Source organism: Electrona antarctica (genome assembly GCF_951216825.1).
Source record: "Electrona antarctica genome assembly, chromosome: 4".
Taxonomy (NCBI): domain Eukaryota; kingdom Metazoa; phylum Chordata; class Actinopteri; order Myctophiformes; family Myctophidae; genus Electrona; species Electrona antarctica.
Genome location: NC_136809.1, coordinates 46,891,696 through 46,918,964, shown reverse-complemented (window position 1 = coordinate 46,918,964; position 27,269 = coordinate 46,891,696). Strand labels below are relative to the sequence as shown.

Sequence of the window (27,269 nt, the reverse complement as noted above, 5' to 3'; positions counted from 1 at the left end):
TAGCTTTGATAACTTTAACATTTTCAAACAGGTTGGAGTCATATACAAGACCCTACATGGTCTGTGCCCGCCCCTCCTAAGTGAATTCATCAAACGAAAGCCCGATAGGGGAATCAGTACCAGAGCAACAACTCGAGGAGACTGCGAAGTGCCGCACCGGCAAACAACATTCGGCCAAAATGTCCTCTCAGTACAGGGCTGTATAAAATGGAATGGACTTCCTCTGCATATAAGGGAATGTGCTACATTTTCCTCCTTTAAATACAATTTGAAAAAATGGTTGCTTGAAAATCAAAGCTGCAACCATTTATAATTATTTTAGGTGTATCTCTTTTTTATGCTGTATCAGAGAGCTTATTAGAGTAAACCTACCCTAATAATAGTTTAATCTTTTCTTATTTTTTATTCTTACTAGTCTTAATACGTTTGAAATGTACTAGGTATTTGTATGCTATGTCCTGTATGTCAGCCCCTGATGTTCGATGTCTGGGGACTGCAGATGGATGTTTTGCTAAATCTGGTATATTTACACTGCATTTTTAATGTAATGTTCATTAATACATTGTCCCGACTAAATTAACAAATAAAGTATATCTGGCCACATATGAAGATCATGACACTGACCACATCTATGGATGGAGAAGACCTGGATCTGCATATATGAAGCCGGTCAGCAACTCTACATCTGACCTCAAACCTCAAACCCATAATTCATTCCATATGTTGATCTGACCCCCCATGCCAAAGGGCTCGCCCAGCAGCAGTCTGCCATCTGCCCCCCCCCCCCCCCCCCTTTTCCCCTCACTGTATGTTTCTTTTCCCTTTTTACCTCCATTATGATGAATTCCTGTTCTGTTCTTTGTCTATATAGAAGTGTCTATTTGTACGTCTCTAAATGTTTTGATGAATTGAACATGGTGGACCCTGTTGTAAACAAGTGTAATGCTTAATTGGGTCGTCCACTCACAGTTAACAGCCTTTGTATTGAGTTTGTGCTTGAAATGTACTGTAATTCTGCAAACTGTTAATACAATTTTCAATCAATCAATCAAGTCACCCAGGCGATTTTAAACCTCGCCCCTTTAGGGCGAGGTCGCTTTTCGCCCTCAGGGTGTCTTACTGGTACTATATACTATATCACAACACGCAGGGGCGTACCCCCAATCCAATCACAGGGGCGTACCCCCAATCCAATCACAGGGGCGTACCCCCAATCCAATCACAGGGGCGTACCCCCAATCCAATCACAGGGGCGTACCCCCAATCCAATCACAGGGGCGTACCCCCAATCCAATCACAGGGGCGTACCCCCAATCCAATCACATAAGGAAGGACTGTGTAACAGTTATCCATTGTTTCATCACCTGGACTCGGCTGGACTACAGTTATTCCTTAGTTTTTAGGATTCACTCATTCCACCCTTTCTTGTCTACAGACGGTTAAAAAATGCTGTTATTAACTGGAGCAAAAATCACTCCTGTTTTTGGCTCAATTGCATTGGCTCATTTGGCTGGCAGTGAAAAGAATTGATATTACATTTTTACTTTTTGATTTTAAAACTCTGAATTGATTACCCCAACATAGGTTATCCTCTCAGGTTAGGTCATCCTCCCAAGAACTCCTTTCTGTTCCCATACATGTCTCAAAACCAAAGGTGACCGGGCATTTCTGTTGCTGTGGAATAACACATTAAGTCCTGCCCCACCAATTATATTTAAAGATCCATCTTTTTTGATTTGTCAAGTCCACTAAATTTATTTCATTTTATTCAGCTTTTCAAATATTTTCAATTTTACTTCCTTTTTTTCCCTTTGATTTTGAAGTTATATTGTGATGTGTTTTAAAGTTCAGTCTTGGCTGCTTTTGTGGATAATCTATTATGATTATCATGTTGCACTCTGGGTCAACTCCTGTTGTTCTTTCCCCATGATCTAACTAATACTATGCATATCATATAGTATAGTGCATATATAGCCACATTCTGAATCCATTCCAAGCATTAGTTTTGCACGAAAAACACTCATTGAGCCATGCTGTATATCCACTTGCCCAAATGTGCCCAAATGTAGTGATCTCATCACATTTGTGATAACGGCTATGGCCGTTTTTAGCCCAAGGAGTGTTTTTCGTGCAGAACTAATGCTTGCAATGGATTCAGAATCACCCCTAGTTTGACACGTCACATGCTACTTAAAGCATAATTAAAAGAAATATGTGCCTTATATAGGATGTTAATGGTATACCCAACTTTCAACCCCTGAATTGACCATGATATACATTTTATATAATAATCTATTTTTGAGGGGCGCCAGCCCCTCCTATAAACAGGTTTAATGTTTGTCTTTAGTTCAATGTTTGTTTTGTAAACGCATTGACAATGAAGGGAAAATATACGTCATAATGTGTCATTTACGTCTTATTGTCTCTTTATTGTTAATGGCGTTTAATGTTTGTGTTTGCACCGTTTGTTTTACATCACCATTACATCACCTAATCAACATGAGTTAGACTTTAATATATTAGCGCCCCTCACTTCACACGGGTGTGATTTTGAATATGTTATTTGGATAACCCTAAGTCATAAAAAAAACGATTACTATTGCAATTTCATTTGGGTCAAATCTTGACTGACTCATTAGGCATATAGCCTACTGGTCTATTAGGCTTTAACAAGGTGGCTTGCAGTGCTACCATGTGACAACAGGGGGCAGCAGCAGCCTATCATTGAGGTCATGTTTTAAACTGATAGTCTGGAACAAAATGTACCAGTCCAGAAATATAAACAAACCAGTAAGTTTAGACATTGATCTTATGTTAATGTGTCGATGCATTCTTCTTGTGTAGTTTTACATCTTTTAAGATATCAACAAGCATACAGTAACAAATGGCCACTTGCATGCCTACACAAGCTTTAAAAAGACAAGTTCTGTCAAAAGACACATTTTAGAGTTAGGATACTAACAAAGTGGACGCTGACTTGTCAGTGTCATGGTGATAGGCGTATAATGCGCATAGTTGCATACCTCTTATGGCTACGAATTTCCAAAACGTGTTTCAATGGTATAAAGTTCAGATTAATGGTCAAACAATGACTCCATCAAATCAGTTAAATTTAATGAGTTGTTAGAATTTTACCTCGTGGTATCATGCTTCTTGGGATTTCTTAATGTTCATGAATGAATGAATGAATACGAATATTAAATTATGAAATACTTTTTCATCTTGAGCAATGCCATTTTAGATTTTCGCAAAGATGGGGCTAAAAATAACTGTCTAACGACTCTAACCAAAAGAGATTTAAATTTTCAGATAGTCTACTACTTACTAACTGCAGCCGGCAAATGTTTGACATACAGAGCCGGTCCTATGTTATTTTGCAGTAGCATGTACGTGTGCGTGTTTGAAACAAGCGATAAACTATTCTTGCTGACGCATCAGCACTGCGCCAAAATGGACAGTTCCATTTGCTCCAGGCAGCGCACAAAGGGAAACTTGAGCTTTATAAAGTGTATATGTCTGCTTTTAGACCCTGTAAAACGTAATGTAGCCCAAGCTTTGGAAGCACACCAATTGTGCATGATATAAAATACGTTCTTGTTGCATTTAGATTGATATGGACGTGCCTATATCTGGACCTGACGCATCCGGAAAGCAGTGCGGAGGGACGTTACCAGACTGCATTAATAATGAGTTGGGACGGTCCCCTTATAAAAAGAGGACGCGCCCACTGCTCTGCTCTCTCACCATTCAAGGCACGATGAGTTACGGATCAGACCACCTCCTTTCCTCCTCCTCCTACAGGAAGATTTTCGGGGATTCTCCCCGCTATTCATCCTCTCCATCTCGGCTGATGAGCAATGCCTCCTCGCGCGGTTACCGGTCCCACTCCCTGTCCCGGAGCAACGCTTCGTCCCAGGGCTCGTACTACCAGAACAAGAGATCCGGGCGTTCCAACTACTCCATGCCCATGCCCATGGAGACCTTCGACCTGACCCAGAGCAACGTTCTCAACAATGAGTTCAAGATCGTCCGCACCAACGAGAAGGAACAGATGCAGGGTCTCAACGACCGCTTCGCGATGTTCATCGACAAGGTGCGCACCCTGGAGCAGCAGAACAAGGTGCTGGAGACCGAGCTGCTGTCGCTGCGCCAGCGGCAGTCGGAGCCCTCCCGCCTGGCCGAGCTCTACCAGCAGGAGATCCGGGAGCTGCGCTCCCAGCTCGAGGAGACCAACGGCGAGAAATCCCAGCTGATGATCGAGCGCGACAACATCGACGAGGACCTGCAGAAGCTCCGGGTGAAGTACGAGGAGGAGTTCCGCGCGCGCGAGGATGCGGAGGCCACCCTCAAGGCGTTCAAGAAGGACGTGGACGACGCGACCATGGTGCGGCTGGACCTGGAGAAGAAGGTGGAGTCTCTGCTGGACGAGATCAACTTCCTGAGGAAGGTGCACGAGGAAGAGGTGGCCGAGCTCATGGACATGATCCAGGCCGCCCAGGTGTCCGTGGAGGTGGACCACGCGGTGGCCGGGCCGGACCTGACGTCCGCCCTCAAGGAGATCCGCGGCCAGTACGAGTCCATGGCGTCCAAGAACCTGCAGTCCGCCGAAGAGTGGTACAAGACCAAGTTCGCGGACCTGAGCGACCAGGCCACCCGCAGCAACGACGCCATTCGCACCAGCAGGGACGAAATCAACGAGTTCAGGAGGCAGCTTCAGTCCAAGACCATCGAGATCGAGAGTCTGAGGGGAACCAATGAGTCCCTGGAAAGGCAGCTCCAGGAGATGGAGGAGAGGCACAATGCAGAGATCGGAAACTACCAGGTAACAAATACTTTCTTTCTTTCTTTCTTTAGTTTGGGTCAATTTGATATCAAATGCAGGAGGAAAGTAATGAGGGAAATGAGCTAGCTCGTTGTTTCCATTCATGAAAGTTCATTCAACGCGGGGTGATTTTAATAGTGTAATATAGTTTGATAATTTTAGACAATTAAGCGTAAATCAGAGGAGCATGAATGTAGAGAAAGGATGTTAGTGGCAGTGGGTTATCAGGATCTATCCATGGTGCTGAAAATGATTCCTCATGGGGCAATGCGCTCTAGTCTGCCTTGGTCAACGCCCAGTATTTAAAATGTCATAGCCTGAGTGATTTGCATTGCAACACATATTCATTTGCATTTGGCACTCCTATTTATCAATGCTTATTTTTTATTACACTTCATGTATGTTAACCTCAAACAACATTATGCATGGCCAGTAAGTGGGCGTCTGCTAAATTCCTAAATTGTAAAATTGTAATTGTAAACACATTCAGGACCATTCCAGTATATGTCGATATTTCTATGGACTTGTGTTGATTCTTTGTATGAGCAGAGTGATTTCTGTTATACGTGCTGTAACTGCAACCATGCGGTCCACATTGCTCTACTTATAGGACAACATGGTACAGCTGGAGAATGACCTGAGGACCACAAAGAATGAGATGGCTCGTCACCTGAGGGAGTACCAGGATCTGCTGAATGTTAAAATGGCGCTGGATATTGAAATTGCAGCTTACAGGTAGGTTGTTTTCTCATGACAATTCACACAATATAATGGTGGAAGTTCTAAACAATGCAAACATATAGCAATGAGTATGCTCGGTTATATGTGGCATAGATGTTAGGTAGCGGAAGTTGTCTTTGTATTTGAGTCATAACATACCATGTGATAATATAACCCATTTTATAACACTACATATAACAATATATATATATATATATATATATATATATATACTATCTGTACCATGTGTGGACAGATTCTCAGCAATTCTCCTCATTTACCATACAACGGATGATAGTGCATGCACATCCTCTCGGTGCTGGACAACAGATCAACAATAAAACATGATAAAGTCTGCACTGGTTCTCTCAGTTACACGTATTTGTTCAAAATATGGTGGAGTGGAGCTGAGATCCAGTGTGCAGACTAAATTATCTTTTAGAGTTTGTACAATGCCGTAGCACTTGCCCTAGCCTCGGCGACCTTCCAGGCGTATGCAAAGGCTCAACTTATGTCATTTAGATAGCATTTTATGTAGCCATAGCACTCTATAGTGTATACTCATATAGTTTCATTGTACAGATATTCTACTGTTAGACGGATGTATAGGTTCTTATCTTACTTATAATTCTTTATTCTTTATGTATTTGATGTATTTACCATATGCTGTTCTTGCTTACTGTAAATCACTCTGGATTAATCCATTTTGGGCGGGAACCCCTTTTGGTGTTAGCATTATGTTATGCTTTAGCCATTGAAAAATAGCAGATCTACAAGCTCATAGGAGCTTGTAGGTCTGCTATTTTTGAAAAATCGAAGAACCACTGACATAGAAACATAGCTTTTTCAAAAAACTGTCAGGATGTAAAAGACATTTTTTGAATCTGATCTCAGGTCAAAATGGGTTAAGAGCGTCTGCGATAAATTGTAAATGGCCCTATGAGCAATGCAGGACTACTTCTGTCATTCATTCCTGTCTTGCTCTCCCCCTCCATTGCTCGCTGCTTCTCATCATCTCTGCAGGAAACTGCTGGAAGGGGAGGAGACCCGCATCAGCTCAGTTCCCACTTTCCCCAGCGTCAACAGTGGGCAGAGCTACGGCTACCAGACCCGCGTCTACACCAGCTCTGGCAAGAGCTTTAAGAAGGAAGCCAAGGACGAGGACCAGCAGAGCAAATCAGGAGGCAAGGTCTCCCAGCAGCGTGACATATATGAGGAGACCGTGGTCACCAGCAAGAAGACGGAGAAGCAGCAGGAATCCAGTGATATGCCTACCAGCCAGAAGAACTAACAACCTAAGTTCACCGTTAGACCCCTACAATTAGCCGTCACCTTGCAAACGTCTGTCCCTCTTCATCCCAAATCAAACCCTGAGCCTTTACACTTTAAGCACTTGAGTGGATCTGAGATCAGTCATTATAGCCACAGCCTAGCCTTCTCGTAAGATAAGTGAACTTGCCCAGGGCACACTTGCTTACTTTGCTCAAAATCTTTTGAATATCCACAAGTGCATCCATTGCCATTTACCCATGTCCCGACCCCTTTACCCCTCACAGGACTGCTCTTAGAAGAGTGCGTTCTATATTATAACCATCACCCTGTACAATAACCACAGCACTTCTCTATTCTCTTTCTCACAAAATCAGCATAAAGCAATGACAGGCACATTCTTAGTACTCTTATAGAGGTATGGTCCGTAAAGGTACAATATTCATAGTTTCTTATTCAGCACTTTGGACTTTTTGAAGTGTAATTCTGAGACACAGTAAACAACTGTATTTATACATACACAACAACCAACCACAAGCTGTGAGTTATTCTTCACACATTCCAAAAGTAGCATGTGTGTGTGCTTGAAGTATGTGCACACTTACAGGGAAAAACAAAACAAAACAATAGACATATCAGCTCTCATAACATTCACTTCACAATATGAATGGACACAACACTTGCTCTGACATGTAATACTAGCTTAATGAGACATTTTGTCATAATCCATGCTTTGCTCACACAACTGGTATTGCTTTGGAGAAAAGAGAGCCTCTGAGCAAGATGTCAGAGTTCTTCGCTCAGGCCATTATTGTCAAAATGTGATGCATCCGTTTGCTTGACTGTTATAGTCCACTGCTCTGCATGAGAACACAGATTTAAATTTAAAGACCAAATTCAAAATTGTAGTTCCCAATGATGTCCCTAAAACAAATTACCTCTCCTAGATTACTCTTGCTACTATGTAATGAACTATCACTTGATAAACTTGAAGCAAAACAAAAAAATAGCAAGCTTATTAATCAAGCGTAACTTGCATGATGTACGTATATCTCATGCTTGCATGCTGACTGATCATCCATTGGGCTATGGCTCATTCAACATGATCAGTAGTATGGAATCAATGGGTTAGCCAATCCCCTCGGTCTCCCCATTGATCATGCTTGGCATCACCTTATACAACACTCCATTACTGAACCTAAAGTCATTTGTGATTAAGCTATTACACTTAGCACCTGACTGCTGTAGATATCGGATGTTGATCGGGTGATAGGGATGATGATGATGATGGTGGTTCTTCAGGGCATATATGAATCTAGCAACTATTACATTTGGTAGTGACTATCAGTTTGTTCAGGTGATTATTGTCTATGATAAAGTTGCAAGGAAATGATAACAGGTCTCAAGAAAAGAGGAATGAGAGTAGAGGAGCAACGGCAAAGAAACAGGAGAAAACACTGTAACATATCTCTTGGCACATTAGAATTAATCAACTAGAGACTGTTTAGGACATTTCAGCACAAATGCATGGGCCACCGAATGTAGATATTCGTATAGAACGTCATTTCTCATGTGCCATTAAAGATGCCTGAAGCACATTTCGAACAACAGATTTCATATCATGTCACCCAAAGCACACTATGCCAACAATAATCAAAATTAACCAAAGTGTCGCGCACAACTTGGCAGACCATGGCGTATTTGAGACACCCCGACCTCTCTCTTTAACTGTGGCCATGACTGAATCAAATGTCTGTTGTAGTATGACCTCACCAATAGAATTCCTTCAGGATGTGACCGTGAGTTTTGTAGCTTTTGTTTTCCCTTCTTGCACACTGCCAGTTTAAATACAAATATCTTTGTCTTGTTCTTATATCTGTCATGGCAAGCAACACCAAGCTGCACTCGCAATATGAATGGACAAACTATTGATTGTATGGAAAAATGTTGTTAGTTGAAATCCAGCTGTTTTACTTGGGGATTGTGGTAACTATCTTAGTACTGTAGTGTGTGTTTGCATATATACACAGTGGCTTAACATTACTTTAGAAACTCAAGGGGAAGTTGAGGCTATATTCAGGAGGTATGCCTAGGCCAATATGAAAGAAAGTACAGTACTTGGGACATTGGCAGATGTACAGTATAGGAACAAGTACTGGTTGAAATAAACAGCATAATGTGAGGACAAGTACAAGTAATCCGACAGTCACGTGTAAAACAGAAAAGTAAAACTCAATCCATTATGTTTACACTGTCAACCATGAGGGTCATATATGTCTGAACACACCATACTGTACCACTGCAGCACTGCCAGACCGTTCTTGGTGCGCATGTGCAATGACTTAACAATAGGAAAAGTGAAAACTACAGTGCCACAAAGCTCAAAACCACCACCACCAATAACAACAACCACCAAATCATGGTATAAATTAAATGCCTTAAAACACTAGCAGCTTTTGTTCTGGTCATGTGTGTGACGTGAATGGTTCTGTTAAATTACAGTAAGTGTTTATATTCCTCATCATTATCTCTTTATCTTTTATTAGAGCTACCATCAATGTAAAAAAAAAAAAAGAAGCATAGTTACTGAATGTAATGTAGTTTACATACTATACTGTTTCATCTCTATCTTACTGCTGTATGGCACCATCCTAATAAAGACTTGACCTTAGAGAGATCTCACATGTATTTTGTGTTTCTTTTTGTGTGCAAGAATGTGTGATAGTGGGAGGTTAACTGACAAAGAGACCGTAAGAAATAATAATGCCATATGAGTTGATCCATCACTTTTATGTAGCCATGTCCATGTATGCATACCTTAACTGCATACAAGCATAACTGCTGAAACTAGTACTTCCTACTAGTAATACATTATAGGGAAGAACATTAGCCAATTTGATGAATAGAATAAATACAACAACGGTAATTGACTTCAATTTATACTGATTTACATAGATCTCCATTGCTCTTTTCTGTCCACAAAAAACAAATTCATTAATTGATTACTTATGCAAAATCCATGTTAGAAGCATAAGCACATTATATTCAGACACATTCACCTTGTAATCAGTGAGTCTATAATGATGACCTGCTAATTACTTGTTTAGCAAAATCAATAGAACCAATACTGTGGTAATTATATCAGCTTCACCTCAGTAGATCTCTTAAGCAGGAGGTTGTGTTCCTTTGAGAACAATCAGATGGACACAGTCAAATATATACATATAATTAGAAAGCAATTTGCTTTCTAAAGTTATATAAACTTTAGAAATCAAATTGCTTACAAATGATCTAGATTATGATTGATCATTTTCCTAATCTTGAAATATCAAATTAACTATCTACTTAAGTACTTTTGCCAAGCACAGTATGTTAATCATTGAATGATTCCTGATATGATTTATCTGCAGAAACAAGGCTTATGCACAATATTACTTTGACATATTGCTTGTATATATATTTATAGCTTGTGCCAAGTGGTAGGTGACTCCCATAGAGAGATGATAGATGGTCATGGTCTATATATTGACCCCTATATATTGACCTCTGTCTCTCTCTCTCTCTCTCTCTCTCACACACACACACACGCATGCGCGCACACGCACGCACGCACGCACGCACGCACGCACGCACGCACGCACGCACGCACGCACGCACGCACGCACGCACGCACGCACGCACGCACCTAACCCTGAGTTGGTCCACGGTGGTTCCTCTCTGATTGCCAGTCTCTCTCTATTCCACTCATTGGGTGGAACAGCGTGGGGTGCATTGTGTGTGCGTGTGGGGGTGCATTGTGTGTGCGTGTGACGCAGGCTGCAGGTCTTCAAAGATTTATACCCCTGCAGTGCTGCCAAATAGTAGGTGTGGTGAGAAAGCCTTCCTGTGACATGGCAATGAAGAAGAAAAAGCACCGGCACCCCCACTACCCCAGCCCCGACTCCTTTTACATCAGATTACAAAAGTACTTACATTTTAAATATGATTCGAAGTGGAACGTGTTCCTCAGTCATGTTGCAGGTCCTTGATGTGATCCATGGTCAGGCAATGCCCTTTTGATTGTTTACTGTCTTAGTATACATATGATACGGTTGATGATGCTGCGGGTTTGGTCGTGTAAACTAATTTAAACTTTTAATTTGATTTATTTGTATTTGTATTTGTTTATCTTGTCTATCCTTGTTTTATATTATGTTTCTGTGTTCATACATAATGTCCATGCATACGTATTCTGTTGTTGTTGTTGCTTTTGTTCGTTTTTTCTGTTTTCTGTGTGTAAAAAATCCAAATAAAGTACTGATCATAAAAATAAAAAAAGTACTTACATTTTACATGTTCACACTAGTCAACCGTGCATCTGCTTCATATACCCACAGAATGCACAGGAGTCTTTGATGACCCTTTAAACCCCTTAAGACCTACAGTATATACTCAGTATATACTCCGCTTTGCTGGACACTGCCACAGAGCAAAAGACCAGGTCATTTCGGATATTCTTCTGTGGAGACTACCCTGCCCATCAAGAGGAACAAGACCTCTCACATTTCCAGATGTTCTGAGTAGGGACACAGGACTGACTGTGAATGAACTTGGTGTGGCAATGACCAACAGAGACCAGTGGAAGCAGCTTGTGTCGCAGATCTCGAGGGCACTCGAAGGATGATGATGATGATGATATACTCTCTATATACTCCGCATCCGCGGTGGTTTCAACCCCGTTGCACATTTCTTGCTCTTAGCACACGCATTATATTGTGTGAACCTGCTAATGCACCAGTGACTTTGGAAGGAGTTTTTTTTCCCCGTCCCATTGAAAACCAACTGATTCCACTGTTGCCACCACCATGGTGGCAGGCTGCATTCTGAGACTGGTGAATGCTGTGACAAATAGAAGTAAAAACCAAATCATGAACGCTTAGATGAGCATCAGCAGCTTCGGAATTTTTCGCTTTCTATCTTATTAACTTTCCTCCTTTCCTCGCCTTTTATCCATTTATCTTAAGTGACTCTTTCTCTCTCTCTCTCTCTCTCTCTCTCTCTCTCTCTCTCTCTCTCTCTCTCTCGCTCGCTCTCTCTCTCGCTCTCTCTCTCTCTCTCTCTCTGTCTCTCTCTTCATCTCCTTTGGTATCTTTGAAGGATAAAAATGAGGCTGGGTTGAAGGAGCATGTTTTATGGCCACATGGCTTTGCCTGGTAATCTGTCTGTGTGGGGCCTTAATGGTGGTGGAGATGAGAAACTGACTCTGGGGCAGAGGAAGCAGGGCCATAAATGTCACTCCTTTGCCAGTGTGTACCAAGGTTAATATCGTAGCTCTCTGCTGGACCAAGAAGTGGACACTGGCATGCATACATAGTCACTCATGCACGCACGAACGCACACACGCACACATACACACACACACACACACACACACACACACACACACACACACACACACACACACACACACACACACACACACACACACACACACACACACACACACACACACACACACACTCACACACAAAAGACAAGGCATAATTATATCAAAGAATAGAGAATACTGAAACTATCGGCTAATAGTTACGCATTGTTGCACTTGTCATTGTATGATATCAGTCAATGAAACTTTAAAGTCTGATGATTCTTCAATGCAGACAACATACTGTACGTACCACCTCTCACAACCATTTACATAATGTGCATATATCTACTTATTTCTATTATATATAAAACTACAAAAACAAATATCTGCTTCTCAATTAATCGATTAACGTACATGAGCAGATATCGTTCTTGTTTTAAGTTAATTGCCCAGCCCTAGTACATTCTTGCTGTACAAAAGCCAAAGTCATGCATAGTCATGATACCACCTCAACTACCACCTGGAAGACTGAGATAGAGAGCATGAGGATTGTACATGCAATGAACTATTAAACTAACCAATGTGTAAAGGGCACATCGTTTTTAGATTATTTCAGATTTATTTCTGATATAATACTAAACCACTGAAAATTATCTGTAAAGGCAAAGATACTGTAAACATAAGTAAATATGTGAGAGTAGATTTAATTCTATCTCCGGCTTCTGTAGGTGAAGAAAAGCTTAGTATGCTTATTGTACCTGTGAACAAAGTGTTAATTGGTGTGTGAGCTACTGATGCGGTCGGTTGCCTTGGATTCTGTTGCTAGCCCCCTGCTGTGCTGCGGCAGCCTCAGGGAATCACCTCTCTCACAGAGATGGATGTTCCTGTCATATGGAAAGGGAGGCACCAAGATTTGATTCGACAAGTGAGAAAATAGACACAGGCAAGACGCAGAAACGGATAGCAAGGCAAATGAAGAGACATGAGTGGTACAAAACAAGGTGTTAGTTGAATGCTTTCTAGACTATTCAGAGTGTACACCCTGGCCTATCATACACCACATGTATTCCTCCTTCACAATAACATAGCATACCTCTGTTCTGCAGTGCGTGCGTGCGTGCGTGCGTGCGTGCGTGCGTGCGTGCATGCATGTTTCTACAAGCTGTTCATGAAAATGTTACGTATTGGACATGTTTTGTTGCACTGTAAAATCAAAGATAGCTCTAGCTAATCCACAGTAGCCACAGGAAATGCACCATGGACAAATAATTTAGTCTACTGACAAAAAACTGAGCACTTACTGTAGTCTGTTAAAGGTGGAGGAATTTGCGTCCTCAACTTCGTCTTCAATGTTTGTGTTTATGCAATGTTTGTTTACACAAACACTCAAAACTGGCCATTCATTATCAATGGCATTTAATGTTTGACATAAAACTGTAAAATGTGAAATAGCTGATCTAAAGACTATGTCACAGAGCATTTCTACAAGCTCACTGTCTATATTGTCTATATCTATACAATATATCCGACCAATATGTCTGAGTCATAGTGTTGAGGTCTTTGTCAGATTACCCGCTGTACCCGTCTGTCTGTCCCTTTTGTGCCCATATATGGAGACGTCTCAGTCAGTCCGTGTCACCATTTGTATAAGGGCTTTCTGCCTCTATTTGATTGCGACTGTAGGTCGCAGATTACTATGAAAACCTGCAAAACCTGTCAGTCCGTCCGTCGCTCCGTCCGTCACGCCACCATATATGGCCGTCAGTCCCTCACGCCTCGTGACACGTCACACCACCATATATGGCGGTCAGTCCATCACGCCTTGTGACACGCTCCATATATGGCCGTCTCCATGAAGATCACAACACTGACCTCATCAAACCCTGGATAGCCATACATGGAGAAGACATATGGAGCTGGCCAGCAACTCTACATCTGACCTCAAACCCTTAGATCTCCATATATGAAGCTGACCTGTTCTGACATTCCATATGTTGATCCCTCCTTCCTGTTCGATGTCTCCCTTTTGACTGATACCTGTCCATTCAAACTCTAGACGGGCCAGTCCCAAAGTTATTAGTGCAGCCGTGCCCGGCAGCCGGCGAAAACTAGTTCTCAACAGCCCCGAAAATTAAGGCCCGGCCCTACCTGGGCCCTCATCAAACCCTGTACACTCAAGACACTGCCCCCGCTGCCACACTTAGATCTCCTGTTCTGACATTCCATTATGTTGATCTGACCTCATCAAACCCTGTACCATACCATACCATACCATCTTTATTTATATAGTACATTTAAATAACAACAATGTTGTACCAAAGTGCTTTACAATAAAATAATAAAAATCACAACTTCATTTAAAAACAAACAACATACACAGTGTCACTTTCAACATCAAAAACAGCTCATACTATGCTTGGAAATGCCAAAGAATAAAGATACGTCTTGAGGCGTGATTTAAACACCTGAAGGGTGGGGCAGCTCATTCCAGAGCTTGGGAGCTGCCACTGCAAAAGCCCGGTTCCCTCTGAGCTTCAGCAATTCAGAGAGATAAATGGGTGCCAAACCATTTAAACACTTAAAAACAAAAAACAAGACTTTGAAATCAATCCTGTATCGCACAGGAAGCCAGTGGAGGGAGGCTAGTACAGGACTAATATGGTCTCGCTTACGTGTACCTGTAAGCAACCGTGCGGTGGCGTTCTGGACTAACTGTAAGCGAGAGATGGAGACCTGGTTGACTCCAATATCCACGGCATTACAGTAGTCGAGGAGGGATGTCATAAAAGCATGGATAACAGTTTCGAACACAGAGCGGGAAAGACAAGATTTAATCTTTGCCAGCCTCCTAAGCTGGAAGAAGCTCTTCATTAACCTGTTTGTCCATCTTTAGATCAGAGTCGATTTTACACTCAAGTCACGCTCCATATATGACCATATATATTCGAACCTGTGACACACTGGATTAGCAGCTTATAGGTGCCCGGATGTCTGGGCCGTATATGCCCATATTGGAATGCCCATGATATATTGCCATATTGGTTGGATCAGCAGTTCTGGACAACTGTCCCCCAGGAATATAGATAAAACATGCAATTATCCATGTGTGATGTGCAGGTCCAGCTGCTGAGAGAGGCAAAGGTTTTCTGCTGGTGCTAATAATAGAAGTGAAAGGGCGTGAGACAAAGGGGGTGAGAGGGAAGACGTGATTCCCAGCAGCCCCTCCTTTCTATTAATGGAATGGATAGGTTGATGTTGAGCTGTAAACACGCAATGACATCTGCATTATTTAGCAACTGCATAGCATTAATGGTTAATGTGGTTAAACGCTGACATGGATGCGTTCCAGGTCTCAATGGATTAAAGACTTTTGGGGTAATTCTGGTGATAGTATACACTGGTTTACCTATATAAGTACATACATGTGAGCACAAAAAGTGAACACATTCAAGTGAGATGTAAAGAGTGATTCCAGTCAGTGAGACCCATGTGACACAGAACTACTGCATGGCAATCCTGCAGCACTCAATAGGAGCCCATGAGAGAGAGAGAGAGAGAGAGAGAGAGAGAGAGAGAGAGAGAGCGTGAGCTGCAGTATACCGTATTCAGGACTTATTCTTGAAAATCCCCCCACACACATTTCACACATAGTTTTTTTCTTTTTTTTTTCAAGATTTTTCAAAAATAGCAGACCTACAAGCTCGTAGCGCGCCACTCGGTGGCGCGCTATGAGCTTGTAGATCTGCTATTTTTCAATAGCTAAATTATAACATAATGCTTAAAACACCAAAAGGGGTTCCCGCCCAAAATGGGTTAAGGTTATTGTAGCAGTCAATTTATATTGGGGGTCGGGAGGGGGCGGGGCGGGGGTCCCGAGACATTGCCAAAGCATTTCCGGGGGTCCCCGGCCAAAAAGGTTGAGAACCCCTGTTATAGAGCGTCGCAGTCCCGCCCCCTACCATGGACCAGGAAATGAATCCCATTGCATTACGGTTACGCCGCGGACAAAGCCAACTCGAGTCGTGACAACTCATGACAACACAAACAATATTTTGGACCAAACAAATAATTACAAAGAAGAAAAACAAAACAAAACAAAACAAAACAAAAAAGTGTTGTAACCTGCCGTTTTTTTCTTCTTTCTAATTATTTGTTCGGCCCAAAAAATTGTGTTTGTTGTCATGATTTGTCACGACTCGAGTTGGCTTTGTCCGCGGCGTAAACGTCTTTAAATAAATACTTTCTGAAATGTCTATGAGGAAAATGAACGGAGAATCATTTCCTGGTCCATGGTAGGGGGCGGGACTGCGACGCTCTATTGTGCATGCTCCTGAGGAATACAGTTACAGTTCAGATAAATGCATAATTTAGCATTGTACAACGGTGTCACGCACACAGTAGAAATCAGCCTTACGGATCCCATGCATGCTCTATATGCCTTTCAGAAGTTCTGGACCAGGAAGATGTCATGGCATGTTTTTAACTTTCTCGATTTATGGTCCCTGTTTGGTATAGAGCGTCGCAGTCCCGCCCCCTACCAGGGCCCAAGGACTGTCTAAAGAGGACGAGACGCGAAGACCGTACGGGCGACGCCATGTTGCTCCATGGTCCTCCATGGAAGGAAAGAAACATGTGCAGTTGAGACCAGGAAGTTGTACATGCTCAAATTTGTGCATGTCCAACTTCCTGGTCTCAACTGCGCATGTTTCTACGGGCAACATGGCGTCGTCCGTACGGTCTTCGCGTCTCGTCCTCTTTAGACAGTCCTTGCCAGGGCCCAGGAAATGATTTCGCGTCTCGTCCTGTTTAGACAGTCCTTGCCAGGGCCCAGGAAATGATTCCCCGTTCATTTTCCTCATAGACATTTCAAAAAGTATTTATTTAAAGACCTTTTAAGCCTCGCACAAAGCCAACTCGAGTTGTGAGAAATCATGACAACAGGCCGAACAAATAATTAGAAAGAAGAAGAAAATGGCAGGTTACACTTTATTTCTTGTTTTTCTTCTTTGTAATTATTTGTTTGGTCCAAAATATTGTGTTTACTGTCATGATTTGTCACAACTCGAGTTGGCTTTGTACGACGCTTAAAAGGTCTTTAAATAAATACTTTTTGAAATGTCTATGGGAAAAATGCATTGGGAATTATTTCCTGGGCCTGGCGTCGTCATGAAAGGGGGCGGGACTGCGACGCTCTATTGTACTGTATGTCGCCGACACTAATCTCTGACATAGAGCTCTTACCTACATGTGTTCTCAATAGGAAATGTCCACATATACAGGCCTACAATCACTTTAGTTCATGGTAGCCTTTTCACTTGTTCCAAAATGTATTCAGATATACAGGCTATATGTTGTAATGCCATATTTCCAGTTCTTCCACCATTAAACTGTAGCCTAATTCATTCACCATAAAATAAGTAACACAGTAGAGGGTAATGAAGAAAATGTCTAAATGAATAACAAGTACAGTGCAGCAGTACGAACTGCTCAGATGGGACTCATTATTTTGGAAGAACGGTAGTGCATGAAAACAAATTCAGCCTACAGGGACGTACAGTACGTGTGTCTGTGTCTGTTGCTGACACTAATCGAGCATGAAACGATTTATGTAGGCTATTTAGGACTCTGAGAGGGGTAGGGTTGGCTTAATCGTAGCCTCGGAAACCCAGAAATTTTTATTTCCAGGGAGAAAAAGAAAGTCTGGGTCCGAGTCCACTTCAATTCGGCATAGAGTAGCGCAAACATCTCTCACTCTCTGCTGATTTCTGATCGTCTGCACCTTTGTTAAATTGACACACACACGCAGCTTAATCGTGATGTTTAGGTTTACAAAACTCTGACAAGGCAACCTCCAAACAAGAGTTAATTTGGCCTAAATTCAAATTCCAGAATTATCCATTAAAGTGAGACAGAGTAAGTTCTAACTTACTTTATCAACATCTATGCATGGCATTCTGAAACTAGACATTCTGATGTACTGTACATGAACTGTAAACAACTCCATCCAACTCACAGGACACCATTGTAGACCAATATATTCATGTATACTTTATGCCATATTAAAGTAAACAGCTTATAACAACATCATCCAACATTACCCCATAAGTCTGAGTTTTTGATCTCCTGGACTAGACTAGACATTAACAAAAATAGCAAATAAAGTGCATGGGAGATAAAACAACTCCATGCTGTGCCAGTGGAATGCTCTACCAGCAGCACTGAATGTTTAATTTAAATCTCCATTAAAGTTTAAAGCTGATCTAAAGTCATGGCTCCACTAAAATTCTAAATGTGTTCCCCGGCTGGCTGACCCCAGGGTTACAAATCGATCGATCCTACTACATACTTTCCCTTTTTTGCTATTATCATTTTAAATTATAGTTTCTTTCTTTCTATTTTCTTCTTTTTTTTGATTAGTGGATCACAAGCTGTATAGGCGTTTATTTGATTTATTTTTCATTTATTCTTTATTTAATTTTTCATTTCATTCATGTTGACATTTTCACATTGTTGAACTGTGCTCTTTTAAAAATGCATCAATAAATTATTCAGTTCAATTCAAAATACAGCAATTATTGTGTCCAATAATAATTGCATCGTAGTCGATGTGAAAGGGTCTTTACCCCTATAATCTTTTTTAAATCTCCTGGGTGGTTCTAAACCAAAGTGACAAGCTGTTCTATGCACAGTGCAGTGACACGATATATCCTTTTGCCTTTGGAGCAGAGCCGATTGATTTTCTACTCATTACAAATGAAAAAGCTCAAACGCTTAAAGCCTTGAATACATTGTACAAGTGTGACAAGTGTCAATTCATTCTGAAGCCATACAAATGTTACCTTTGCAGGTCGATTTGGTTACATTTGTACACTATCAAGAGTTACAAACTGAAATTATATTTCCCCTTTTACACTGGGGTTGAACCGGTTTAGCTCTTCAGAGTGCTTCCAAGAACCTATAGAACGGAACCAGTTCTAGAACCCAAGTTCTTTTGGTGGAAAAAGGGCTTGTGTGGAACTGTTGACCTTGCATAAGGGCTTGTGTGGAACTGTTGACCTTGCATGGCAGTCATTTCCTTTGTGATGTAGTGGTACAGCTGGTGAGCAGGTGGAAGGGAAGAGAGGTGAGAGATGGAGCCTGCACCCTCATCCTTCTGGCCAGTCAAGAAATGACAGGCCAGAGAGAGAGAGAGAGAGAGAGAGAGGGAGAAGTGTGTGTGTGTGTGTGTGTGTGTGTGTGTGTGTGTGTGTGTGTGTGTGTGTGTGTGTGTGCGTGCGTGCGTGCGTGCGTGCGTGCGTGCGTGCGTGCGTGTGCACCATGCATGTATGTGCATGTATATGTGTGGAGGCCTAACATGCTGAAGGATACATTAACACCCGGTGATCATTAATAGCTCAGTGCGATCAGTCTTTTCTTGCAATACCTTCAAATTTATGTCATGTATTTGATCGTGGACCCCCATCTGTAAATATTTTGTGCCAGGGACCCGGCCAATAACAGAAGATTTATGTTTCAAATGTTTAACTTATTCCAAATTTGTTCATTTATTCCCTCAAACTGACCACACCGATACAGTACTTAATTGTTTTTTTGCACAGAAAACTTTTTTGTGGTGAGGTCCAGGCTCTTCTACATTTTCTCCCAGACCAGCTGGGCCTCATCTACAGCAGCTATCAACTAGGCTATAGATAAATATACCTGCAGGTTCTCGTGATCGCTAAAAATAGCAGTGCTGCGTGCCCTTAATGGGATATTACCAAGATCCTCGTTCAATATCATATACGGTATTCTCTGCTGAGAATACAGCGTGCGCACAACTCCACGTGGGCACTCATTTGAATTTAAAATGAGGAGCCACGGCAGTGCAGAGGGACGACGCGGCACACAAGGGAAGATTAAATGCTTCATCAAGCTTTTTGCGTTGCAAAGCTGCAGTCCATGCAACTATCACATGCAACACCATGGGTGAAGGTTAAATGAAAAGTGAAATAGAAAGTAGCAAGCATGTTAAGCAGGGCAGAAAACGTATAGTATTCTTAGCAGTTTTTGGTGGGGCCGATACAATATGCATGGAGGCGGACCAGCGGTATATGTGTTGGCCAGGGTGGGGTGGGTTGGACAGAGTGCGTCAGACAGGGAGGCGTGTGGAAATGATTTGTGCTGAGATGCGCTTTGCGCATACTACTGCTTACATGTTTGCAGGGGACTTGAAGAGAGAGCGAGCGATGAGTTGACACTTGACAGTGATGATAGAGAAACAGACAGAGAAGGAGGAACGTTAGCCTGGAAACTAGTTAGTCTGGCCATGCCAGGTTAGAGAAACATGGAGGAAATCAAATCAAATCAATCAAAATGTGGGACTCAGCTGTAGTCTCTATACTGACTGACTACCTTCCTCCCACATCCCCTGTCCTCTGTCCTCTGTTTTTTTCATTCATTCCTGTAATACAGAGCAATAATAGTCACACATCATTTGGTACAATTACAATAACTGCTGATGTTAAAAGCTTGTACAAGGCCTGAGCCCATTAACAGCCACTTAATAGTCATGCAGCCTACACAGTCAATCAAAATGCAAACTAGCATTTCATAATATTATTGGGGATTAAAATAGCAATACATTTGTTCTGCTGCAGTGAGTGTACAGTTACGTATAGCATAACTGGTTTTACTGACTCCGAGCTCTCCTACCCTTCACCTTTATAATGTACACTCTTTGCTTGTGATCTGTCTTGTGAGTGAGTTAGAGGTACGTTAATAGGTGGGCGGTGGTGTCAAAGCACTGCAGTGCTTGTGGCCCCTGTGCCACAGAACTTCAATGTATTTTTCGACCATACATGGAGCACATGAAATGCTATAAATATCAGGGATTGTCATCAGTCTGAAGAATGACGCAGAAAAAGGTTTATCACGAAGTGAGTCGTCTTGTTCAGTCTAACCTGCCAAAGTGCCAGACATGGTTGGGTGCAGGATAATTACGAGACATATAATTCAACGCCACAGGAGCTCTTTAGTATCATCTTTTCCCAGAATTGTTGTGCCAAGGCACAGTAATGGTGAGTGGAGATTTAATAGAACAATTATCCACTGATTGAAAGTGGAGGAGTTTTAATGGAAAACGCCACTGCAGTGTTTATGCTCATCGCTCAGATGTCATCAGTAATCAAACTCATTGCCATACCAGGGTTAGTGTAGTGACACCGTGAAACAGATGTTGTTTACATTTCTCCATCCAGTTCCATTTGGTTACTGACATGATGTGGCATATTGTAGTTGTGTTCTGCATTGCCAAGAAATGCATGATGAAGCATTAAAATAACATAATATGCACTACTGTGACAGTTTTGAGCTTTCATGAAGCCTAAATATACTTCATCACGTGATGGTACCACTTTCTGAAAATAACTGATTTTCAAGCTAACGCGACATACTTGAAAATCTATTTTTGGTGAGTCATACGACCGAGTATAAAAGGCAGCGTCATGGAAGAAGAAGAAGCACTCGGGTGGATAAAGTGATGGAGGCAGTAAAATCCTCTTTGACTCACTCTCTCTCTCTCGCTCGCTTGCTCGCACGTGCACACACGCACACGGACACACACACACACACACACACACACACACACACACACACACACACACACACACACACACACACAGTAATGAGAAAAGTGGGCATAGCCTGGGAACCTTCCAAAATGTAAAAGTTGAAGGGTGAATTTACCTCTGACAATGATGTACCGTGCATGTTCAAATCATGCATACTTAATATTATTTCAGACCATTCCCGAAGCATACTTTCATTCTTTACTTAATTTCTCTCTGCCTCTTATACACCTGGTTGGTTCTTCTATACACCCTACTCATTTATCCCTATAGAGTGTGGCGTAGCTTTACCTTTCCTTACATGACATTGCCATCTCAGCTTCTTTTTTTCTTTCTTTTTTTTTGTCAATGCTTCTCCACGTTCAACCTTCCCCTTTCTGCTGCAGCACACAGACACACCCATTGCAGCACTCACCCATTATAGCACATGTATGTCTTGTCCCAGTGCCTAACCCCCCATGTTTCCCTCCCTGACAGTGCTGACAGTACAGATTCTAGAGCCGCTGGCCGCCTGCCCTGGGGCCTGTTATAAACTATACACACATAAACAGCTATTGATTGACTTACAACACCCAAGCATTCTATTATAGGCAATATACTATAGCCATAATTAAATATGCCACATGTTGGCAACATCTCTAACCGGTCCATCTTCTGAAATATTGAAGACCCATAGCCTACTAGATTATGCATATTCCTGTGTGTGTGTGTGTGTGTGTGTGTGTGTGCGTGCGTGCGTGCGTGCGTGCGTGCGTGCGTGCGTGCGTGCGTGCGTGCGTGCGTATATACGTTTATATAAGACTGTATACAGTATGTACGATGAAGGCTACTGATCTTAGTAGAGAGCAGATCAATTCAACAGGATCCGTTATTAATTACTGTAAATGGTGATTGGAGACTTGTTCTGTGTGCTTGGTAGGCAGCTGAACACTCCAGCTCTGATATATCACCTTATCTATTTGTGTCTTTTCATTTAACCACGTACTTTGCATTCGGCGGGTTGGCCTATCTGTCTCTGTCTCTGAAGTTCTCTTTTGGGAGGATTAGGGTTTGCAGATGACTATGAAATATTCATTTAAAAGGAGTTTGATTTTGTTCAGACAATCCATCTGGTAAATGTATTAACCCATATTGGGCGGGAACACCTTTTGGTGTTAGCATTATGTTATGCTTTAGCTATTGAAAAATAGCAGATCTACAAGCTCATAGCGCGCCACCGAGTGGCGCGCTACGAGCTTGTAGGTCTGCTATTTTTGAAAAATCGAAGAACCACTGACATAGAAACATAGCTTTTTTAGAATCTGATCTCAGGTCAAAATGGATTAAAGGTTTATTTTGGGCTAAGGAAGAGTGGCTTGAGACGTCACCTTCGGCGGTAATAAAAAATACATTTGGAGCCAGCCTGGCATGACTAGACTAATATGTAATATCACTGCATAGATATTAGTCTGGGAGTTCGGTGTGGAGGTTTTGTTTCCAAGGGGAGGTTACAAACTTTGAATAGTGGGCTCTGATTGTTCACCCACAATTCTGGGGTGAGTGAAATGTAATTCAAATGTAGGAGTGCCAGACCAATCTGCCCAGCAGGGATTTTCATATTTTTTGCCAGATTCATCTGGTTCTCAGGCTAATTTGGAGCTGGATTCAGTGTGCAGACTCAAACATTTCTTAAAGGTTATTTGTCACCTGTAAGTGTGATTTCAGGACCTGATAGGCAGCTCTCTGCACTGATACACGTGGCACTGTCTGGCACATAGATAGAGGGACAAGAAATTACATAAATAAAAGAGCAATATCACAGTCTAAAAATACTTACATAAAATGTAAATAAAATGTAATAAAATTAAAATAACCTGCACAAACCTTCCGTTTATTGAACGAAACGTTGCCTAAATGAAGCTGTCTTTATTGTGCAAGTTTAGATGGTGCAGTGCGCTTTATTTTATTTTATTCTATATTACTATATTATATTCGTCTGATCCCTGCCTACGCACCTGTCTCCGAGCTGATCAGGTGTGCATAAGACCTTGCTTTTCCCCATATGTAGCTATTAGAAAATAGCAGATCTACAAGCTGTCTCACAACGCATCGCAATGTGTTGTAAGCTTGTTGATCCGCTACCCGCTAGTTGATCTGCTTTTTATTAACTAGTAATTAATTAACTAGAAATTATTAACTCGTTTTTATTAGTTTTACTAGTTTGACTTTTATTAACTAGTGGTTTGTTTTGTAACTCGAGTTGTTAAACAAATGTAGTGAAGTAAAAAGTACCTCTGGGATGAGATTAGTAGAACGTAGAACGTAGAAGTGATACTCAAGTAAAGTAAAATTACCTTGAAATTGTACAGTATACTTGAGGAAATGTACTTAGTTACTTTACACCACAGGACAAGATGATCATCTGAAGACTGTTACTCACTGACAGCCCATTGACAGCTAATCACTGCAATGGGGGAGAAATGTCTTGCTTTCTCTACCTTCATTGAACAGTACATGGCAGAGGGCTCCCACACGTGCACATGTGTCCATCATCGCTGACAGAGATGCAAATGACATGGTGATTACTCTGACCATGCATTTTGTCCTGATCATTCTCAGCCCAGTGGTGAGTATGCATATACATGAGTTTAAAATCCATTATTAGATTATGTTGGATAGTTAAAATTAGCTTCTCCACTTATATCATTAACACAAAGGGAACATTTAGATGCTGTAGCAACCCCCCCCCCCCACCACCACCTCCCTCATTTCAAAATGCATTTCAAAATTGATAATTGAATGCCATTAAATTCTACATGCATTTCAAGCCTTTAACTGTAATTGCTCAAGAATATTGGTTTGCCCCCTAGTGAAGCTCTTAACTGTCAGGTGAAAAGAAGCTGGTGGCTTGACGGCTCGGGTATCGGAGGAGACTCGTGACCATCTTCACCCTCCCAATGACCTACTGTGGGGATTAGCGGGGATGGACCACTCAGAGAAGCAGGGGGACTGGGAATTGGCTGGGATATATAAGGGGAGAAAATATATATTTCTTTTACTATCTGAAGGTTTAACATTCTTTTAAGGGAGTGGGCAAGACAAATCAATGTGAATGGTTACCAGTAAGCTGTCATTCGATGTGTACTGGATAAGAATGAGGAAAGATGTGATTGAAATTACACTATTGAGATGCCTAACTTCTAATAAAAATATTAATGAAAAAAAAGAATATTGGTTTGAATCTTAATTTAGCTTGTCTCTAAATTAACGTGGAACAAATTCTGGGCTTCAGCTTTGCAAAATTAATGACATGATGTTAACTCCACCAAATATATTTGTGGGTGTCATTTCTTAATAAGTATGTTTGACTGTTCACTTAAAATCCTTCAAAGTCAGCCACCCAAGACCATCCACATCCATATCATCCATTATAAGTGTAAGAGTGTGAGTGCGTGTGTGTGTGTGTGTGTGTGTGTGTGTGCGTGCGTGCGTGCGTGTGCACACACACGTGCATGTGTGCATGTGTGCGTGCATCTGTATGTGTGTGCGTGATGCCAGTGTTTGCACAGATCAGTTGGTCCCCTCCCACTCCCCAAAGACATTCCTTTCATCTCCTCCTCCACTGTCCCCAGAGACCTGCCAAAGACATTGTGTAACAATGGCAACCCAGACCCATCTGCCCCTCTCTTTATTCTCTCTGACCCCTTCACCACCATGCATGCACCACCCACAGACACACGCTCGCACGCACTGACACACCCCCCCCCCCCCCCCCCAAGGCCTAAATAGCACCAAAAACTCTCATCGCTTCTTAGAACAAAAGCTTTATTGGGTCTGCATGTGGGTACTATGCGTACTTAATGTTTTTGATGCATACAGTAAAAAAAGAACAATGGGTAATATTCTGCCCTTGAAGGAGCCAATGGACTTCACAGCTGCTGCAGAATGAAAATCAATACCCCTGTAATGAATTGACTGTCCAGCCAAAACAAAAACATGCCCTTGAAGACTGACTGCATACTGTACGTAGTGTACTGTGTCAGGTATTTGTTCCTGGACAGCTTTCTCCTGTTTAGACAACCCGAAATCTCTGCTTAAATCAGATATCAATATCAACTGGATATTATATATAGCCTGCACTTCACTTGCAGTCATAATGAAAATATCATGTGTAATATATTTCAATGATATACTTAATGGCATTATTGAAGGATACATAAACATATTGATCATTTGTTCAAAAGATAGATCTCAGTGGTTGCAATTATTGATGGCTTTTCCTTTGGGACAAGCTTTCAGTTGCAGCGCTCTGACCTTTCAGAAATTATTCCACGCAATTCCTCTTATCTCTCTCTCTCACACAGAAGCTGTCTGTCAATCTGTGGGTGTGTCGGTGTATGTGATTACCTTCACATATGGCCATAGAAGCATGGAGGAGCTTAATGCTGTGGAGAAGCAGTTTGAAATGTCTCCGACAGCAAGGACAAAAGCAATTTACGTTGAGAGATGTTTCTACAGAAGATACATTCTGCAACAAAATGCCATTTTTATTGACCTGGGTATATTGATGACAGTTGACGTATAGCCTATGGAAAAGTGAAAATATGCTAAATATGCGAGAAACAAGAGGAACACCTTTGCATTCTGCCGTAATATATTATTTTGAGTCAAAGTGAATCAGATCAGAGCAGCGTGCAGTACAGCCTTATTAGATGGTCCCTGAATTATTCATATTCATAAAGAAACTATGGAGGACCTCGGTCTAACTAAGTGCCTAGTTAGATTTGTACAAGTCTTGTGATTTGCTCTGACTGGAAATGTGTGTGAGGGAACAGAGTAGGCCGGGGTTGAATAGAGTATGGTTTAAAAATGGACACCTTTACAAAAACACACATAATCATCGCTATCCGGCAGAAACCAGCTAACTATTTTTCAGGTTTTTGATTATTATTATTTTTTTTATACATTAATGCTATTGAACATGCTTTATGCCTGTGTGTTGGTTAAAAAAATGTATCCAATGAAAAGTATTAAAAAGCGCAAAACCCAATTCCACTTGAGTTTGATGTTTTAACATTATCCACATTTGTTTGTCCTAACTTGGTTTTGTTGGATGCTAATGCTAATAATGTCCACTTGAACAACTGGACAACAGCCCTGTGAAAAGCTGTTCAGGTGCCCTGCCCAGTGCCCAGATGTTTCTTATTGAGTCTGGCCATTTGAGCAAGCTTGCTTATCTAACCAGGCTTTTATTTTTTATTTTTTGGCTTTCGCCTTTTTTTTTAATATATATATTTTATGGAGGGACAGACAGTAGGCTGACAGGAAATGGGGAGAGAGATGGGGGGGTGACATGCTGTAAAGGCCGTCGGGATCGGGAGTCGAACCCGCGGCACACTGCCAGACTGGATTACCAGCCAAGGTGCCTGGACCGCTGAGCCACGGCCCAGGCTAACCAGGCTTATCAGCTGTCTGCCGCTCAGATACAGCTCAGCAGTGGTGGAAAGTAACTAAGTACATTGACCTT

At 41.8% G+C, this 27,269-nt stretch overlaps 2 protein-coding genes across 2 annotated transcripts in view; one reads left to right on the top strand and one right to left on the bottom strand.

Moving 5' to 3' along the window:
• Positions 1–27,269, bottom strand: part of nt5c2b (5'-nucleotidase, cytosolic IIb) — an 80,803-nt gene that overhangs the window by 41,342 nt on the left and 12,192 nt on the right. The gene's annotated exons all lie outside the window — the stretch shown is intronic.
• On the top strand, positions 3,758–9,493 carry inab (internexin neuronal intermediate filament protein, alpha b; the record flags this gene model as incomplete). The annotated part of the gene is made up of 3 exons (XM_079500417.1): positions 3,758–4,822; positions 5,433–5,557; positions 6,566–9,493. The coding sequence occupies 3 exons, from the start codon at positions 3,758–3,760 to the stop codon at positions 6,831–6,833; spliced, it is 1,458 nt and encodes a 485-aa protein (XP_079356543.1). The 3' UTR covers positions 6,834–9,493.